The following is a 21,066-nucleotide window of genomic DNA, read 5'->3' on the forward strand; positions in this document are numbered from 1 at the left end:
GAAAATTTAAATGGGGCGGGATGACATCGGAGGTTCTGCCCGACATCACGCCGCGTCATTTTACACGTCGGCGAGCGGGCCCCACCCCCTGCTCGCCGACAGCAAAATTCTGCCCTATGATTATTAATGGTGTTAAACAACAGTAAGAATGCTGAAGCAAAGATTATGCAACTTTCACACCTCGGTAGTTTACGGTCATTTATTTCAGCAGTGTTATCACTGTTGTAATACAGGCAGATGTGGCAATGAATGGAGAAAAGAAAATGAACTGACCCGTTATTAACGAAGGAGGTTGCGTAAGCTTGGTCTGCACTGTCTTGACTGTAGAGGACATTCTTTGAGGGTGATTGGATCGGGGTCATTAAAAGGCCAAGATTCAATGGGGTAGATTTACAGAAACAACCTACCCCGAGGAAATCTGGAATGAGGAGGCACGATCTCAAAATTAGAGCTAGGCTGTTGGGGAGTGAAATCAGGGAGTCCTTCACACACAAAGGTGAGTGGAAACCTCAAACTCTCTCCTTCAAAAGGCTGAGGACCCTGGGATAATTGCAGCTTTGAAGACAGACTGGGATCTGCTCTCAGGTATGACCCTGGCCCAGGCAACCCCTGCTCAAAGCCCACTCCCAGTTAAAACCCCTCTCCCCAAAACGTTTGATTGTCTAACTCTCCTCACGGCAATTTTTAATGCCCGCCTGAACAAACTCTTTCCGCGTGGTCATATCTGAACAAAGACACCTCAGACAATAAAAACAGAAAATGCTGGAAAAGCTCAGCCTGTCTGGCAGCATCAGTGGAGGGAGAAACAGAGTTAACGTTTCGAGTCCGTATGACTCTTCTTCAGAGCTAAAGAGCCATATGGACTTACAGCTTTAACCCTGTTTCTCTCTCCGCAGATGCTGCCAGACCTGCTGAGTTTTTCCAGCGCTTTCTGTTTTTATTTCAGATTTCCAGCATCCGCAGTATTTTGCTTGCACCCCAGACAGTGCCGTAATACCTTAGTATCGCTCAGTCTCATAGAATTTATGCACAGAAACAGGCTGTTTGGCCAAATTGGTTTATGACAGTGCTTATACACCACACAAGTCTCCTCCCACCCTATTTTTGGTTTAGCCCTGTTGTGTATAATATAATATTGGGGTAGTGTGAAATTATCCACTTAGAAAAATAGAATTTTTTAAAGGTGAGAAACTATAAAATGTTGGTTTGTGTGTGGATCACAGAAAGTTAACATGCAGGAACAGCAAGCAATTTGGATGGCAAATGGTATGTTCGCCTTTAGTGCAACAGGATTGGAGTACAAGAGTAAGGAGGCCCTGTTGCAATTATGTAGGGCTTTGGTAAGATCATACCATGTTCAAAAAAGGCATGAGGATAAACTCAGCACCTACCAGTCACTCAGCTTAACCTTGGTGGGAAAGCTTTTAGAAATGATATTCCAGAACAAAACTAACAGTCACTTGGACAAGTGTAAATTAATTAGGGAAAGCCAGTGTGGATTTGTTTCAGGTAAATCATATGTTTAGCTAACTTGATTTTTTTTGATGATGAGGTAACAGCTGGTTGACGCGGTATATATGGACTTTCAAAAGGCGTTCGATAGAGTGCCACATAATGGATTTGCCAGCAAAGTTGAAGCCCGTGGAATATAAGGGACAGTGGCAGCATAGTGGAGCAGTGGTGAACAGTTGTTTTTCCACACTGGAGGAAGGTTTATAATTGTGTTCCCAATGGGTCAGTACTAGGACCACTGCTTTTCTTGATATATGTTAATGGCCTAGATTTGAATGTACAGGGCAAGTAATTAGCAAAGCTAATAGAATGTTATTGTTTATTGCAAGGGGAATTGAATACAAAAGTAGGGAGGTTATGCTTCAGTTGTACAGGGCAGTGATGAGACCACATCTGGAGTATTGCATACAGTACTGGTCTCCTTATTTAAAGAAAGATGTAAATGTGCTGGGAGCAGTTCAGAGAAGGTTTGCTAGATTAATACCCGGAATGGGTGGGTTGTCTTATGAGGAAAGGTTGGACAGGTTAGGCTTTTATCTGCTGGAGTTTAGAAGAGTAAGAGGCGACTTGATTGAGACGTATAGGGCAGCTTTTTCCGGTCGGCGAGCAGGGGCGGGGCCCACTCGCTGACGCGTAAAATGACATTGGGCGTGCGTCCCGACGTCTTCCCGCGTCATTTAGATTCTCAGTTTGGCGACCTGTCAACGGCCTATTAAGGCCATTAAAAAAGTAATGATGAATGGACCTGCCCGTCCACCCTTAAGGAGCTCAGGTGGCCTTCCGAAAAAGCATGAAACCTCATCCACGGGCGGGATGAGGTTTCATGAGGGATTTAAGATTCTCGGAATATTTTTATACAAAAGTAATGGACATGTCCCAGCTCAAGTGACAGTGTCAGGAAATTTTTTTCTAACCTTTAAAAAATTTTTTTAAAACTTCAACTGATCTCCCTGAGGCGGCACTTTGCCTCAGGGAGGTCTGTGCATTCTTTCGTGCGCATGCGTGAAACAGCATACTCCCGGCGCAGGGAACTCCCCCCCCCCCCCCACCCCACCGCCCGCACAGAGAGCGCACATCATGCTGGGTGCGTCTTAATTGGCCTGCCCATGTAAAATGGCAGCGCGCCCCCTACTCGGTGCACCAATGGGGAACCCACCCGTTCGCACCCACTCCCCTCCCGCACAACCACAGCCCCCCCAACCCCCTTCCAATGGGAGGGGAAATGCTGCCCATAAGATCCTGAGGGGTCTCTTGACAGGGTGGATGTGGAGAGGATGTTTCCTCTTGTGGGAGAATCTAGAACTAGGGGTCACTGTTTAAGACAGAGATGAAGAAAACATTTTTCTCTCAGATGGTTGAGAGCTTTGGAACTCTTCTTCAACAGGTGGCGGAGGCTTAGGTAGATAGATTCTTGCTAAGCAAGGGGGTGAAAGGTTATCGGGGGTAGGCAGGAATGTGGAGTTGAGGTTACAGTCAGATCAGCCATGATCTTGTTGAATGGCGGATCAGACTCGAGGGGCCGAGTGGCTACTCCTGTTCTTAATTCATCTGTTTGTAGGTATGTATAGCACAATTTGCAGATGAGACAAAACTTGGAAATATTGTAAGTATTGTGAACTATGAGGATAGTATAGACTTCAAGAGGACATAGACAGGCAGGTAGAATGGGCAGATGTATGGCAGATGAAACTTAATGCAGAGAAGTGTGAAGCGGTACATTTTGGTAGGAATAATGAGGAGAGAATATAAAATAAAGGGTACAACTCTACTAGGGGTGCAGGAACAGAGAAACCTGGGGGTATGTGTACATAAATTGGCAGGGCAGGTTGAAAAGGTGGTCAAAAAGGCTTTTGGGATCCTGGGATTTATAAATAGAAGCATAGAGTATAAAGGCAAAAAGTTACGATGAAACTTGATAAAGCGCTGGTTTGGGCTCAGCTGGAATATTGTGTCCAATTCTGGGCACCACACATGGGGAGGGCACGCAGATAACATTCATGAGAATGGTTCCAAGGATGAGGGCTTCAGTTACATGGATAAGAGGAGGTTGAGCGAAGGTTTGATAGAGGTGTTCAAAGCCATGAGGGATGTAGACAGTGTAGATAGAGAGAATCTGTTCTCATTGGTGGATGGGTCGAGACCAGAGGGTAGAGATTTAAGGTGATTGGCAAAATAACCAATGGCAACATGAGGAAAAGTTTTATTGATGCAGCAAGCGGTTTGGACTTGGAATGCACTGATTGAGTGTGTGATGAAGACAGTCGGGGCTTTCATTGGGAATTGGATTGGAGTGAACAAATTTTCAAGGCTACGGGGAAAGGGAGGGGGAGTAGCATTAGCTAAGTTGCTGTTTCAGAGAACGGTCTCAGATGGGCCGAATGGCTTCCTTCTGCGCTGTGACCATTCTGTAATTTTAATGGGCTATGTAAAGGCAATCCGTGCTGGTCTTGGCTTCTTTCCATGCACAGTTATCACAGACTTGGTTTGACTTAGCTCTGTAGCAACTGCATAGTGTGGGTCTTGTTCCACCAACTGGTGACAACATTCCTTTGGGTCATTTTCACAGCACATCTGAGAACAAATGGATGGAACTACGCTCATGGAATGAAGTAGAGAATCATATAGGACAGAAAGAGCCCACTTGGCTCATTGTGTTTGTGCTGGGTCTCTGAGAAACCTATCCAATCGACCCTAGACCCCTGCCTCTTCCCCAAGGCCCTGTAAATATATCCTTTTCAACTATACATTCTTTTGAAAGTTCTTCATGAATCTGCTTGCACTACCTTGGACTGCAGGTCAGAACAAACTAGCTGTGTTTTAAGAAGAAAGTCCCCTCATCTTCTTCCTGGTTTTTTTCACCAATTACTTTAAATCTGTGCCCTCCGGTTAATGGTCCTCCTGCTACTCAAAATAGTTTCTCCTTATTTACTGTATCATGATTTTGAAGATCTCTATTAAATCTCCCATTAACCTTCTCTGCTCTCAGAAGAACAATCCAGGGCTTTTCAATGTTTTTTCTAATAATTGTGTTTAATTGTATACAGGCAGTGGGTATTAACTATAAATAGGAGAGACTGAAACTGGAGTTTCGGAGGCCTGTGTTTGTAATGTGTATCTCTGTGAATAAATGCTTGTAAAAGGGATTGAAGATTGGCTTGTTTTATCCTTCACTCTGGGCTTTTAGGAGAAGTAACACTCAGGTCTCTCCTGATAACTGAAGTCCCTGGTCTCTGGCATAATTTCGGTGAATCATCATCAACGGATAAATAATACTTATTGAAGGGAGAGAAAGAGGCACCTGCTGCATTTTGTTTTTGATGATCAGTCCTTTTGGAATCTTCTTCTAGATGAAATTGTTGGAAGATGGCCACTCTCCAGATCTCGCCCACCAGGATGAATCCAGTGCTTATACTCGAGAGCCATGGAGGTCTGAGGAGTGGTGCTTTGAATAGCACCGACTGCTTCAACTTGGACCGAGGGCCCACAGTGCTGCAGGGGAACAGTTTCGGGGGTGTCCCCACTGTGCTGCTTATCTATTTCATTTGTTTCTGGGTAAGTGACAGACTGCCATTTCCAAGGTGATGCTTTGTGTCAGTGAACAACAACAACAAAACTGGATTTATATTGCAGCTGGACATTGCAAATCTTCCCAAAGATCCCACTTCACAAGTGCAATTATCAAACAAAACCTGACACTGAGCTACATATGAGGGACAAGCGACCAGAAGCTTGGTCCAAGAGGAAGGAGAGATAGAGAGGTGGAGAAGTTTAGGGAGGGAATTTCAAAGCTTAGGGCTTAGGCAACTGAAGGCAGGAGAAGCAATGGCGGAGTTATTAAAATCGGGTATATGCAAGAGGCCGGAATGGGAGGAGCGCAGAGGTCTCAGAGGGTTGTAGGCTGGAGCTGATTAGAGAGATCGGGTGTGGCGAGGCCATGGAAGGATTTGAAGACAGGGATGTGGATTAAGCTCAGGATCGTTAAGAGGTGGTTTGGGCTTGGCATAGACAGTAAACTTGTGGAGAATGAATTAATCGCAATTGGGAATTGGTTTGTTTAAAACCCAAATAAAACTATTTGAGTAAAAGCTCACACTGACATCAAATGGATCATATTAACTGTGTCTGCAGAAGAAAAGAGGAGACTTGCTTTTATGTTGCTCCTTTCATAACTTCAGGATGTTCCAAACTGCTTTACAATTAAATACTTTCTAATCCTGGTCTGCCGAGCACCCCCATTTTAATCACACCACTATTGCACCAACCTTCAGCTCCCAAGGCCCTAAGCTCTGGAATTCCTTCCCTAAACACCTCCACTCCGCTACTTCTCTTTCCTCCTTTAGGATGCTCCTTAAAAGCTATCTCTTTGGCCATCTGACATAATTTGATACCGAGCCACATGAGATAGTACATTTTATAATGATCCTGTGAGGTACCTTGGTATGTTTTATTACCTAAAAGGCACTATGTAAATACAAGCCATTGTTGTTGTTGCAGTGTAGTCACTGCTGTAATGCAGGAGCAGAAATTGAAACCGAAGACATTTACTTAAACATTAATATCAGGCAACGTAACAATCAGGAAACTGGTTTGAGATGGACTGTGTCAGTCAGAGCACTGTGGTTCTGTTAGGAGTATCAATTGCTGCTGTACTTAATGTCTTTCAAACACAATAAAAATGATTTCTTTTGATTCAGTCGTTCATTAGAAGGGAGCCTGACGTGACTTAGTACCGATGAGCCCATCGTCTTTGTGGCTGTTCCGAAAGAACTATCCACTTCTTTCCATTCCTCTGCTCTTTCCCTACCTCCTTCTTTCAAATATTGAGACAATTTTAAGGCATCTGCACAGGTGTAATAGGCACAATGGCCTCCATCTGTGATGTGAATTAATGGTAATTCATTTGAAAAATGTCTATTAATAGCAAGCCCCTGTATAAAGCATCCGTTCTTGCTGGCTGGATCTGGATCCTGTTTTGCTTACTCTATCTGACTGGGTGATTCTATGTCCTAGCAACCCTCTGTTTTTTTCCAATTCTCCTAATCTCTCCCGTTTGTTAGTAATAAACTTATGCCCTTCAGTTATCAAGTCACCAAACAGTGCAAACAATTTTTCCCTGTGTACATTCTCTGAAACTCTATTACCTTCAAATAGCTTTATCAGATCTCCTTTGCCTCTTTCAAGAACTCTTTGCTTTTAGTCCCTCCTTTTGTTTAGAGCTCCTCATCCGTGGTAACAATTCATCAATCAATTTTGCATCCCCTCCATGGATTTGGCATCCTTCCTAAAATAAGGTGCTCAAAACTGGATATAATATCTTAATCGCAACCACAACAATGATTTGTATCATTTTAACAATGCCTCTTTTTCGCAACTTTTTGTGTGTATGTACCTGTCTAGGAAATAGGAGCTGGAGTAGGCCATTCAGCCCATCGAGTCTGCTCTGCCATTTAATTAGATCATGGTTGATCTTCTACCTCAATGCCACTTTCCTGTGCTATCCCCATATCCCTTGATGTCATTCGTCTCCAGAAATCTATCGATTTCTGTTTTGAACATGCTCAATGATTGAGCTTCCACAGCCCTCTGGGGTAGAGAATCCCAAAGATTCACCACCCTCTGAGTGAAGAAACTCCTCCTCATCTCAGTCCTAAATGGCCTGTCCCTTATTCTGAGACTGTGCCCTCTGGTCTGAGACTCACCAGCCAGGGGAAACCTCCGATCTCTTTTCTACCCTGTCAAGCCCTGTAAAAAATGTTGTAAATTTCAATGAGATCACCTCTCATTCTTCGAAAATTTAGAGAATACAGGCCCAGTTTTCTCACTCTCTTCTCATAAGATGATCTTGCCACCCCAGGGATTAGAAAGTGTGCACTTGTCTAATATTTTTTATTACATCTTCCTCAACCTGCCTTCCCACTTTAAAAATCTGTGTATCTGAAATGCGGAGTTTCTCTGCTCCTTTTTAGAATTTTGCCATTTAATGTGAGTCCCTTTACTTTCTCATTAAATTTGATCTGACAGTCATTCTGAAGTTTTGTGCAGGACTGTGTATTTTTTTCTGTATTTGCAATGATTCTCATATTTTTGCTTTTCCAGTTCTTCATTTTGATATTTACTATATTGAGGAAGGCAGCCTGGGATTATGGTCGTCTCGCCCTGGTCTCTGACATCAATAGGTGATTCTGCTTTTTACCATTAATTGCGACAAGGAGGGAAAGTTTTCTAATTCACCATGGGGTGGTCACTGCCTCCCTCTGCTGGCTCATTCAGTAAATACACTGTGTTATGTCCCAGGTCCAATCCCAAATCCTAGCTGAGTTGGTTGATCTGGTGGGATGGAGTTGGCTTCATTATCACTGGGGTTAGGTAAGGGGAAATATCAGCTGAGATTTCTTCTCTGGATTCTGTTCAGCAACTGTGTGTGTGTGTGTGTGTGTGTGTGTGTGTGTGTCTCTGTATCTGTGTCTATCTGTGCGTCTGTGCTCTGTCTGTCTTTCTGTGTGTGTGCCTGTGCATCTGTCTGTTTGTGCTCTGTCTGTGTGTGTGCCTGTGCATCTGTGCTCTGTCTGTGTGTCTGTGCTCTGTCTGTGTGTGCCTGTGTGTCTGTGCTCTGTTTGTGTGCGCTCTGTCTGGGTGTGTGTCTGTGCTCTGTCTGTGTGTGCCTGTGCATCTGTGCTTTGTGTGTGCGCCTGTGCATGTGCCCGGTCTGTGCGCGCTCTGTCTGTTTGTATGTGTGTGTGTTTTTTTAGCTGTGTTACCCCCTAATCTCAGTTAAGCTGCTGAGAGCTCTGCTCATGGCTGCTCACTCAGAAGGGGTGTGAGGGCCAATGAGATTGTTACTCCACCTTCAGCAACCCCAGTGTAAGTTGATGCCTTTCAAAAGAGGAGTGGGAGACTTATAAAGAGGGCAAATGCACATGGGATACAGGGCAATTTGGTAAGGTGGATTCAAAATTGGCTTAGTTGTAGGAGACAGAGGGTGATGATAGAAGGAGGCTTTAGTGACTGGAAGCCAGTGTCCAGTGGCGTACCACAGGGATCTGTGCTCGGTCCACTTTTATTTGTCATTTATATAAACGACATAGCTGACTATGTGGGGGGTAGGATGTGGGGGGAGTAGGTTTGCAGATGACACAAAGATTTGTTGGGTGTTAACAGTGAGGTTGAGTGTCTTGGGCTACAGGAAGATATAGAAGGGATGGTCAAATGGACAGATAAGTGGCAGATGGAATTTATTCCTGAAAAGTGTGAGGTGATACACTTTGGAAGGAGTAATTTGACAAGGAAGCATTCAATGAACGGCATGACACTAGGAAGTTCTGAGGAACAAAGGGACCTTGGCGTGTGTGTCCATTGATCTCTGAAGGTGGAGGGGCATGTTAGAGGGGTGATGAAAAAGGCATATAGGACACTTGCCTTTATCAATCGAGGCATAGATTACAAAAGTAGGGAGGTCATGTTGGAGTTGTATAGAACCTTGGTGAGGCCACAGCTGGAGTACTGTGTGCAATTCTGGTTGCCACATTATAGGAAGGATGTGATTGCACTGGAGAGGGTGCAGAGGAGATTCACCAGGATGTTGCCTGGGATGAAACATTTAAATTATGAAGAAAGGTTGGATAGACTTGGGTTGTTTTCATTGGAGCAGAGAAGACTGAAGGGTGACCTGATCGAGGTGTAGAAGATTATGAGGGACATGGACAGGGTGGATAGGGAGCAGCTGTTCCCCTTAGTTGAAGGGTCAGTCAGGAGGGGGCATAATTTCAAGGTGAGGGGCTGGAGGTTTAGGGGGGATATGAGGAAAATCGTTTTTACCCAGAGGGTGGTGACGGTCTGGAATGCGCTGCCTGGGAGGGTGGTGGAGGCAGGTTGCCACACATCCTTTAAAAAGTACCTGGATGAGCACTTGGCACATCGTAACATTCATGGCTATGGGCCAAGTGCTGGTAAATGGGGTTAGGTAGGTAGGTCGGGTGTTTCTCACGTGTCGGTACAGACTTGAAGGGCCTCTTCTGCAATGTGTGATTCTGTGAGTGAGGGGTTGGATAGTGAAAACTTAATGTGGCGGTTGGTGGGGTTAAATAATTAAAAGTCACCCTTTGACATTACTAAGTGGCTGAATTTGAGCCATTCTGTTTTGCAGGGTGGCCATTGACCCATCCAGAAGATACCAAAGACTATCCTCAATCTCCTCTTGCAGTGAGCAAATTATAAAAGACGCTGTAAGTAGCAATGCAATAATTCACAGCCCCTGCTCATCCACCCCAGTATCCTTCTTAGAGAGATTCCCCCCCTGCCCCAACTTAACACTTGGAGTTAAACCCTTAATATCATTCCAACTGCCTGTGTAATTACTGTTCTTGCGCGCCATATTTGTGTTTTCAGTTTGTCCTCTCTGGCTACGCTGACTCCTTTTAAGAGGGCAGTTTCTTTGGGTACCTCCCAAAACAGCCCATTGTAGGCAGGTTGTTTGCTCATGAGGTTCTAGCGAAAACCCCTGGATTTGAAATCCTATAAGACAAGCTATTGTACTCTACAACAACATTGGTCATGTAACCAAGAAGAATTTGCATCTGTATCACACCTTTCACAATCTCAGGGCTTCCAAAAGCACTTTTCAGCTGATGAAGTATTTTTGAAGTGCAGTCACTGATGTAATGTAGGAAACGAGGCAGTCAATTTATGCACAGCAAGCTCTCACAAACAGCAGTCATATAATAACCAGATAATCTATTTTTTGTGCCATTGGTTGAGGGATAAATATTGACCTGGACATTTGGGAGAACTCCCCTGCTCTTCTTCAAAATAGTGCCATGGAAATTTTTTCTATCCACCTGAGGGAACAGATGGGTCTTCCTTTTGAGGCTTCGTCTGAATGATGTCACCTTCAAGAGTGCAGCACTCCTTCACTTCTGCGCTGGGGATGTCAGCTCAGACTATATGCTCAGCTCTCAGGAGTGGGACTTGAAGCTGCAGCCATCTGACACAGGTGAGAACACTGCCCAGTGAGCCATGGCTGGCACCGATTTCCTAGGCCCACATTGCTCACTGGCTCATTACCGCACATGGGGAGTTGGGGGGTGGGGTGCATTTACTGACTGCCACAGCAGAAAGGGCTTTCTGCCCTGCTCTCTCTATCCCCATGCCCTCAGTGGGCTGTAGCTGACTGAATCTAGTTGTGATGAATGCTGACCAATTCCGTTTTCATTTGCAGGGCTTTTGCTCATGGCTACCAAACATCTTTACTATGAAGTAAGTGTCTTACCTTTTTGAATAAGGCCCATCTCTTTGTTTCCCAGCTGCTACATTGGATGTGTAGACATAATTTGAAATGGGGGCAGGAGGAGCGGTGGTGCTGTTAGGTGATGCCTCCTGGTTAAATAGCATGTCGACACACACACTCACTTTGCTGAGGGATGATCACTCAGGCGAGGAGTCGGGGTTGGGTGCGAGTGTGGTGGTTAGTAAACCGTAATCAGCTGGGAAGCTCCACCTTCAGTTGTTTGACGCTGGTGGACTGGGATGGGAAGTTTTGGAGTAAACCCCTAAAAATGGAATATGGAAGGTTCATTAGCTGTTCCGATGACCGTGAGAACTCTAGCTATTTTTGGAGAGGGTGGGGATCTCAGGAGTGTAACGTTGAAAGAATGAGGGAGAAAATGGAGATTTGGCACCATCACTGAAGATGTCATGGACTAGTGGAAGGGACTGTGTGACCGTGAAAGTCTCCTCCTCTCGTACTGTTGGTAAAGTTGACCATGAAGCTCGTTAGATTGTTGGTGACAATACAATTTGTTCATTGATGTCCTTTAGGGGAGGAAACCTGCTGCCCTTAGCCAATCTGTCCTGTATGTGGCTCCAGTCCTCAGCCCCAAGTGGTTGACTCTTTAACTACCCTCTGACATTGCCTAGCATGGAGAAGGCCCATCACTATCTTCTCAGGAGAAACTAGGGACAGACAATGAATGTCACCCTTTCCAATGATGCCACCATGCTGAGAATGATTAATACATAAAATAAACTGGGCACTGCGCAGTGGTGGGCACCATGACCAGAGTCACGGTTGGAGCAGTAAGCTTTGAGGTGGCTTTTGAAAAAGGGGAGAGGCGTAGCACATTCTAGAGTGCGGGGCTGAGATGTTAAACACCCCATTAAAAATGGTGATGAGGAGGTGGGATACAAAGGAGGCTGGAGCTGGAAGAGCAGAAGGTGCATGGATCTTTGGGCTGGGAACATTTCCTTGAGGTATGAATTTCAGGCTTCTGCTCCACCAACGATAACTGGGGAGGGGGCTAGAGTTCTACCATTAAGCCAAGACTGACACCTGGAGTAACTCAGTGACTGAGAGGTTTTCTTGAGACATGATAAGGGGCTGTGGAAACACAAGTCTGTCTTTCTTTTGCCCAGACTGTTCTCACATACTCTTTTGTGTGTTTTCTGCAGGGACAATGAGATACAAGAACAGTGCGGAGATGATGCCATCCACTATCTGTCTTTCCAACGTCACATCATCCTCCTCCTGGTCCTAATAAGCATCATGTCTGTGGCCATCATTTTACCTGTAAACCTGTCTGGGAGTTTGCTGGGTAGGTAGAGTTTAACCTGTCAATTCTCTCCCCAAACTCCTTCCTTTTATGAACTGAACAGGCTGGTACTCCTATCCTTAGAAAAGAGAAGGCTAAGAGGTGAACTGACAGAGGTCTTCAAATTTGGGAATGGGTTCGATAGGGTAGATGTGGAGAAGGATATCCCATTTGTGAGGGAGACCAAAACTGGGGGCCATAACTATAAGATAGTTGTTATTAAAGTCCAATTGGGAATTTAGGAGAAACTTCTTTATCCAGAGTGGTGTGGAACATAAGAAATATCTGATTTCGCTGTCCACCCGCCTTCCTAAAAATTTGAAGGGACCAGGATGACGTCGGGGGTTCCTCCCAATATCATTCCGCGTCATTTTCCCATCGGCGAGTGGGCCCCGCCCCCAAATCGCTGACGGGAAAATTCTGGCCAATGTGTTGTGTATTAACCTTTAATGTGGCACCTTATCGAATGCTTTTTGGAAACCCAAATACCATTACATCCACTGGTTCCCCTTTATGCACACTAATCTGTCAGCTGCAAGGATATAAATGCTAGTTAATTCAGTAAGTAGTGCTTTTGCCTCTTGAGTCAGAAGGTCATGGGTTCTTGAGCTCTTGATCCAGGCTGAAGTACTTTTATGTTCATAAAAGTACTGCAGTACTGAGGGAGTACTAAAGGAGTGTTGCACTGTCAAAGGTGTCATCTTTTGGATGATACATTAAGTTGAGGTGATTGTAAAATATCCAATTGCATATTTCAAAGAAGGTCAAGAGAGTTCTCCTGGTGTCCTGGTCAATATTTATATCTCTACCACCATTTATAAACAGATTATCTGGTTGTTATCTCATTACTGTTTGTCATATTTCCTGCACTACAACAGTGACTGCACTTCCTAAAAGTGTTTCGAGAAGGGTTGTGGTAGTATATGATTATGTTACTGGACTAACGATCCCGAGAAATTAGTTCAGATCCCACCAAGGCAGATGGGGAATTTAAATTCAATTACTGCAATTAAATACATCTGGAATAAAAAGTTAGTCAATAATGGTGACTATGAAACTAACAGATGGTCATAAAAACCCATCTGGTTCATAATGTCCTTTAGGGAAGGAAATCTACTGTTATTACCCAGTGTGGCCTACATGTGACTCAGTAATGGGGCTAACTCTTAACTGCCCTCTGAAATGGCCTAGCAAGCTACTCATTCAAGAAGGCATCTCACCACCGCCTTCTCAGAGAGAATTAGGGATGGGCAACAATTGCTGGTCTTGGCAGTGATGCACACAGCCCATGAATGAATTAAAAGTACTTAATTGGCTCTAAAGTGCTTTGGGACATCATGAGGTTGTGAAAAGTGCTGCATAAATGCAAGTTATTTTGTTAACATCTCAGTCAAAATCCAAATGATCTGGTCATTCATTTGTATGTGGTAATGCTGGTAATGATTGGTGTACAGTCTAGTTACAGCCACTCACTGCAAACCATTGTATTTGTCTGAGATGTGATGGAATGCTGTAAAAATACAAATCTGCTTTTTTTTTTTTAAACCTACAGACCGAAATCCTCAAAGTTTTGGAAGAACAACAATAGGGAACATAAAGATTGAGTAAGTGTGGGGTTGGGACTGAATGTGGTGCTATGTTGGATGATATCAGCTAGGCCTACCACATTTTGTTTCAATGGGAGGAGGTGGCCATTTTTCATCTGCGAACACTGACACTGTTCGCAGGCTATTCCACCACGAAGGAAGCCTTAGGCTTGTTGCTAATCCTGCCATGTATAGGTCCTAGGCCTGGTGTCGGTCCTGTTGTGCGTCATCTAACCTTGCCCTGGGGATGCAATAGGCCTGTTGAACACAATTTAAATCACAGTTTTATACCTAAAGTTACTGTGTGTCTGAAATGTGATGACTTCAGTGGCCTGAATTCCATTTTGTGTTGCAGGAATAACTTGCTGTGGCTTCACACTATTTTTGGAGTGATCTATCTGCTCCTCACCATCTTAGTCCTGAGGCACCATACCTCTAGCATGCAAAACAGTGAGGATGATGTGGTAAGTCAGGGTTTTCAACTCTATCACTTTCAGCCCCTCATCTTCTGAAGGGACTTATAGTTTAAACCTCCAACATCAGACTCAGAATGTGTGCTCTCATAGACTGCCAATGTTGGCTGTGCAATACATCGTAGCTGAGCCTGTAATTGTCCTTGTACAAGTTCTATCACACTACAGCTTCCTTTTGGATAGCTCAGCTTAGATGGGCCAACTGGCCTCCAACAATCTGTAATTCTGTAGGCCGGTAACTGGCATCCTTATTCTTCGCAAGCAGCAGTTTTTGTGCCTTGGCCTTGAAGCATGCTGAAATCCCATTCTATCTGAATCTAGAGGAGATTTGGTAGAGGTGTTCCAAATCACAAATGGTTTTGCTGTAGTAATAAGGAGGAACAGTTCCAGTGGCAGAGGTAAAAGCAAAATACCATGGAGGCTGGAAATTTGAAACAAAAACAGAAAATGCTGGAAAACCTTAGCAGGTCCGACAGTATCTGTGGAGAGAGAAAAACAGAGTTAACGTTTCGAGTCCGTATGATCCTTCTTCATAGCTCTGAAGAAGGGTCATACGGACCAGTGGCAAAGGAGTTGGTAAACAGATGACACAGATTTAAGATGATTGGCAAAGGACCCGGAGATGACATGGGGAACTCTTTTAATGCAGGAAGTTGTTATGATCTGGAGTGCACCACCTGAGAGTTGGAAGCAGATTTAAAAGAGAATTGGACAAATACTTGCCGGGGGGAAAATAGTTGCAGGGCTATGGGGAAAGAGCAGGGGAGTGGGATTATTGGATAGCTGTACCAAAGGACCAGCAGTTACAATGGGCTGAATGGCCATCTCCTGTTCTGTATCATTCTATGATTCATCTCTTCTCAACTCTCCTGGGTTGAATCCAAACCCATGCGTGTGCAATCGCTATTGCCCTGGGATCCTTTTAGGGGTTGACGGGGCATGGTAGTGTAGTGGTTCCATTACTGGATTAGTGATTCAGAGGCCGGGAACTAATAATCAGTTAACTAATAATTAACAACTGATAACTGGTTTGAACTGGTCCCTAGCCAGCTGTGGCTGACTTGGCTTTACTGGAATCTGAGCAAGCAAGTTTAGCAGATGCACCAAGTAAGTTGCATGAATGTGGCAGTGGAGACTGGGTGCTTAAATCCGGGAATTTGGTAAATAAGGGAATTCAGTGCAGTGAGGAAGGAGGTACTCTGTTGGCTTTCACAAAAAGGAATGGTACAAGAGAGGAAGCTGGAGAGAGCAGGACCCAAGAGCTGAAGTCCGGAGGCACTAATTAGGCATGCACGTAGGTGATTGGTGAGTTTTAAGTTTTTTTCCCCTCTCTAAACTGAGGCAGTAGTTTAAACTGGTACTGGGGAAATATAAGTATTATTTATGTTTTATTTATTTGTTCACGGGATGTGGGCCAGCATATATTGCCCATCCCTAGTTGGCCTTGAGAAGGTGGTGGTGAGCTGCCTTCTTGAACCACAGCAGTCCCTGTGGTGTAGGTACACCTGCAGTGCTGTTAGGGAGGGAATTCCAGGATTTCGACTCAGCGACAGTGAAGGAGAGGCGATATATTTCCAAGTCAGGATGGCGAGTGCCTTGGAGGACAACTTCCAGGTGGTGGTGCTCGCACCTATCAGCTTCCCTTGTCCTTCTAGGTGATAGAGGTCACGACTTTGATTGGTGCATTATTAGCATATCATAACTAGTTAAAGTCCATAATATAGCTATGGATAAATGCTGAGTGATGTTCTAACTTGAAACTTAATTACTGTAATTAAATAAAAACAAAATATAGATAGTAGAGCAGGAGATATATGGCAGCTGTAGCATGTGGTAGCTGACAGACACTAGTGCGGTCCATGACAATCACATCTTCACTAAGTATCTGTAGCTCGAGTAACTTTCACTTTAGAGTTGATGTATCAGGGAGGGGGAAAGTTCCCTGGACACTTTGTTCCAGGAGGCAGTCACACCTCTTAGTGACTCAGTACTTCTGATTTGGTCCGTGGTCAGGGACAGGAGTGTGTGAGTGTAAGCAAGGCAGGTATGGAAATGCAGAAAGTAGTAATAGAGGAGCCTCAACCCTTACAATTGCCCAACAGGTTTGAAGATCTTGCAGCTTTTATGAAGCTGAGCAAGGACTGTAGGGAGGATGAGCAGACTGACCGTGGCAGCCTGGTGCAGGTAGCCATTCAAGCGGGGCAGTAAAAAGGAATGTAGTTGTAATAGGGGACAGAATAGTTAGAGGGATAGGCACTGTTCTCTGCAGCTGACAGCATAAGTCCTGAAGGCTACGTTGCCTGTCTGGTGCCAAGGTGTAGGATATCTCCTCAGGGCTGGAGAGTAACTTGGAGTGGACGGGAACATGCAGTGGAGGGGAAGGATCCAGTTATTGTAGTCTATGTAGGTGCCAATGACATAGGTATGACTAAGAAAGAGCTTCTGCTGAGGGAGTATGAGCAGTTAGGGACTAAATTAAAAAGCAGAAACACAAAAGGGATTGCTACCTGAGCCACGAGCAAATTGGCACAGGGTAAATAAGATCAGGGAGTTGAATGCGTGGCCCTGAGATTGGTTTGGGAGAAATGGGTTTTGATTCATGGGGCACTTGCAGGAGAACTGGAGAAAAAGGGAGCTGTACCATTGGAATAACCTTCGCTTGAAACACACTGGGACCAGTGGTACTGATAATTATATAATGAGGGCTGTAGAGAGGGTTTTAAAGTAAATAATGGGAGAGAGTGTTCACATGAGGGGAAATCTGGAAAGTTAAAGAGAAAGGAGAAGGCAGGGTAGCAATAATGGCAACGAGAGGTTATTTTTCTTTATTCTTTCCTGGGATGTGGGTGTCGCTGGCAAGGCCAGCATGTGTTGCCTATACTCTAGTTGCCCTTGAAGTGAACGGCTTGTTAGGCCACTTCAGAGGGCAGTTAAGAGTCAAAAACATTGTGGTGGGTCTGGAGTCACGTGGAGGCCAGACCAGGTAAGGATGGCAGATTTCCTTCCGTAAAGGACATTAGTGAACCAGATGGGCTTTACAGCAATCAATGGTAGTTTCATGGTCACCATTACTGAGACTAGCTATTCAATTCCAGATTTATTAATTGAATCTAAATTTCACCAGCTGCCGTGGTAGGATTTGAACCCATGTCTCCAGCCATTAGCCTGGGTCTTGGGATTACTAATTCATTGACATTACCACGACAGCAGCATCTCCCCACTGACAGTGTATCAGGAAGGGACAGAGCTTGCAAAAGAGTGAATCAGCAAATAAGGGCAGAGTAGGGAGAAATGGTGCCACATAGGTTACTGCACAGGATAAAAGCTCATGGTGTTGGGGGTAATATTATCAGCATGGATAGGGGATTGGTGAACTAACAGGGAACATAGAGTCGGGATAAATGTATTGGTTTCAGGTTGGCAAACCGTAATTAGTGGAGTGCCACAGTACTGGGGCCTCAATGATTTACAAACTGTATTAATGACTTGAATGAAGGGACAGACTGTAAGTGAATCCAAATTTAGTGATAATACAAATATAGGTAGGAAAGCAACTTGTGAGGAGGATACAAAGGCTCTGCAAAAGCTATAGATAGGTTAAGTGAATGGGCAAGAATTTGGCAGATGGAGTATAATGTGGGAAAATGTGAGGTTTCTCTTTGGCAGGAAGAACAGAGAAATAGAGTATCATTTAAATGGAACGAGATTGCAGAAAGCAATGCTTCAGAGAGATCTAGGTGTCCTCATCCATGAATCACAAAAAGTTAGTATGCAGGTACAGCAAGTGATTAGGAAGGTGAATGGAATGTTGACTTTTATTGCAAGGGGAATAGAAAGTAAAAGTAGGGAAGTCTTAGTCCAACTGAACAGGGCATTGGTGAGACCATACCTGTGGAGTACTGTGTACAGTTCTGGTCTTCGTACTTAAGGAGCATTATACTTGCAATGAAAGCAGTTCAGAGAAGGTTCACTAGGCTGATTCCTGGGATGAAGGGGTTGTCTTATGAGGAAAGGTTGAGCAGGTTGCGCCTGTACTCATTGGAATTTAGAGGAATGAGAGGCCATCTTATGAAAACATAAAAGATTCTGAGGGGAATTGACAGGGTAAATGATGAAAGAATGTTTCCTCTCGTGGGGGAATCTAGAACGAAGGGGTACAGTTTCAAAATAAGGGGAGTCTTTTTTTAAGGTGGAGATGAGGAGGAATTTCTTCTCTCAGAGGGCCACTAGTCTTTGGCATTCTCTTCCCCAGGAAGTAGTGGAAGCTGTGTCATTGAATATATTAAAGGCTGAGTTAGACAGATTTTTCATCACAAGGGAGTTGAGAGTTATTGTGGACAGGGAGGAAGGTGGAATTAAGGCCACAATTGCATCAACCATGGACTCATTGAATGGCGAAGCAGGCTCGATGGGCCAAATGGCTTCCTCCTGCTGCTATTGCTTATAATCTTATTACAGACCCCAAGTTCAAAACCCACCATGGGAATCAAGGAGCCCTAGCAATACTGGAGTCAATGGGAATCAGGGGGAAAACTCTCCACCGAGAATCTCTAGATAGTAGAGGTCGTGGTTTGGAAGGTGCTGCCTAAGGAACCTTGGTGAATTCCTGCAGTGAATCTTGTAAATGGTATACACTGCTGCTACTGTGCATCGGTGGTGGAGGGAGTGAATGGGATTTGTGGATGGGATGCCAATCAAGTAGGCTGCTTTGTCCTGGTTGTGTCAAACTTCTTGAGTGTTGTTGGAACTGCACTAAACGAGGGAAGTGGAGAGTATTCCATCACACTCCTGACTTGTGCCTTGTAGATGGTGGACAGGCTTTGGGGAGTCAGGAAGTGAGTTACTTGCTGCAGGATTTGCCTCTGACCTGCTCTTGTAGCCACAGTATTTCTCTGGCTAGTCCAGTTCAGTTTCTGGTCAATGGTAACCCCCCAGGTTATTGTTAGTGGGGGAGGCAGTGATGGTAATGCCATTGAATGTCAATGGGCTATGGTTAATTTTCTTTTGTTGGAGATGGTCATTGCATGTGTGGTGTGAATGTTACTTGTCACTTGTCAGCCCAAGCCTGGATATTGTCCAGGTCTTGCTGTATTTGGACATGAACTGCTTCAGTATCTGAGGAGTCGCGATAGCTGCTGAACATTGTTCAATCATCAGCGAACATCCCCACTTCTGACCTTAAGATGGAAGGAAGATCATTGATGAAGCAGCTGAAGATGGTTGGACCTAGGACACTACCCTGAGGAACTCCTGCAGTGATGTCCTGGAGTTGAGATGACTGACCTCCAACATCCACAATCATCTTCCTTTGTGCTAAGTATGACTCCAACCAGCAGAGGGTTTCCCCCCAATTCCCATTGACTCCAGTTTTGCTAGTGCTCCTTGATGCCACACTTTGTCAAATGCTGCCTTGATGTCAGGAGCAGTCACTCTCACCTAAACTCTGGAGTTCAGCTCTTTTGTCCATGTTTGAACCAAGGCTGTAAAGAAACTATACAGAAGTTGAGCAGCCCTGGCAGAACCCAAACTGAGCATCTGAACAGGTTATTGCTAAGCAAGTGACACTTGATAGCACTGTTGATGACCCTTTCCATTGTTTTACTGATGATCGAGAGTAAACTGATGAGGCAGTAATTGGTCAGGTTGGATTTGTCCTGCTTTTTTGTACACAGGGCATATCTGGGCAATTTTCCACATTGCAGGATAGGTGCCAGTGTTGTAGCTGTACTAGAACAGCTTGGCTGGTGGGAGGGGGGCAAGTTCTGGAGCACAGGTCTTCAGTACTATTGCTGGAATAGTGTCAGGGCCCATAACCTTTGCAGTATCCAGTGCCTTCAGCCTTGATGTCACATGGAGCGAATTGAATTGGCTGAAGACGGGCATCTGTGACGCTGGGGACCTCCAGAGGAGGCCGAGATGGATCATCCACTCGGCACTTTTGGCTGAAGATCATTGCAAATGCTTCAGCCTTGTCTTTTGCACTGATGTGCTGGGCTCCCCCATCATTGAGGATAGGGATATTTGTGGAGGCTCCTCCTTCAGTGAGTTTTTAAATTGTCCACCACCATTCATGACTGCATGTGGCAGGACTGCAGAGCTTAGATCTGAGCTGTTGGTTGTGGAATCGCTTATGTTGTTTGTCACACAAGTAGAAGGGAAAACAGTGTCAAATCATTGGGAGGAATTCAAAGGCGGGATTCTACGGGCACAGTGTAGACATGTCCTCACAAAGAAAAAGGGTGGTACTGCCAAATCTAGAGTTCCCTGGTTATCCAGAAGCATACAGGGTAAGATAAAGCAGAAAAAGAAAGCTTATGACAGTAACAAAAAGCTTAATACAGTACAAAGCCTAGAACAGTATAGAAGGTACAGAGGTGAAGTAAAAAAGAAAATTAGGAAAGAAAAGAGGATACAAGCTCTGAAGAAGGGTCATGCGGATTCGAAACATTAACTCTGTTTCTCTCTCCACAGATGCTGCTAGCCCTCCTGAGTTTTTTCAGCATTTTCTGTTTTTGTTTCAGATTTCCAGCATCCGCAGTATTATGCTTTTATCTTTTATAGAAAAAGTATTGGCAGGTAAAATCAAAGAAAATCCAAAGATGTTTTCCCAATACATTAAGAGCAAGAGAATAACTAAGGATGGGGTAGGGCCTATCAGAGATGTATATGGTAACTTGTGCGTTGATGCTGAAGATGTGGACAGGGTTCTTAATGAGTACTTTGTCTCTGTCTTCACTAAGGAGAGGGATGTTCTAGTTAAAGAAGAGGAGTGGAATATTAAATACAATAAGCATAATGAGAGAGGACTGACATCCTTGAAGGTGGATAAATCACCAGGGCCAGATGGATTGTGTGCCAGGCTGTTAAAGAAAGCCAGGCAGGAAATAGTGAATGCTCTGAGGATCATTTTCC

At 44.5% G+C, this 21,066-nt stretch overlaps 1 protein-coding gene across 2 annotated transcripts in view; it reads left to right on the plus strand.

Annotated features, from left to right (window-relative positions):
• The window catches only part of LOC121278188 (CSC1-like protein 2), a 67,506-nt gene that overhangs the window by 1,905 nt on the left and 44,535 nt on the right, over window positions 1-21,066 (plus strand). The window contains exons 2-8 of one of the 2 annotated variants that reach the window (XM_041188347.1): window positions 4,860-5,064; window positions 7,609-7,688; window positions 9,656-9,734; window positions 10,727-10,764; window positions 11,956-12,098; window positions 13,648-13,699; window positions 14,037-14,145. In XM_041188347.1, coding sequence (XP_041044281.1) covers window positions 4,876-5,064; window positions 7,609-7,688; window positions 9,656-9,734; window positions 10,727-10,764; window positions 11,956-12,098; window positions 13,648-13,699; window positions 14,037-14,145 — 690 coding nt within the window. In that variant the 5' untranslated portion in view covers window positions 4,860-4,875. The remainder of the gene's footprint in view (window positions 1-4,859; window positions 5,065-7,608; window positions 7,689-9,655; window positions 9,735-10,726; window positions 10,765-11,955; window positions 12,099-13,647; window positions 13,700-14,036; window positions 14,146-21,066) is intronic. The other variant, XM_041188348.1, reaches the window with a different exon arrangement.

This window comes from Carcharodon carcharias, chromosome 5, assembly GCF_017639515.1.
Source record: "Carcharodon carcharias isolate sCarCar2 chromosome 5, sCarCar2.pri, whole genome shotgun sequence".
Taxonomy (NCBI): domain Eukaryota; kingdom Metazoa; phylum Chordata; class Chondrichthyes; order Lamniformes; family Lamnidae; genus Carcharodon; species Carcharodon carcharias.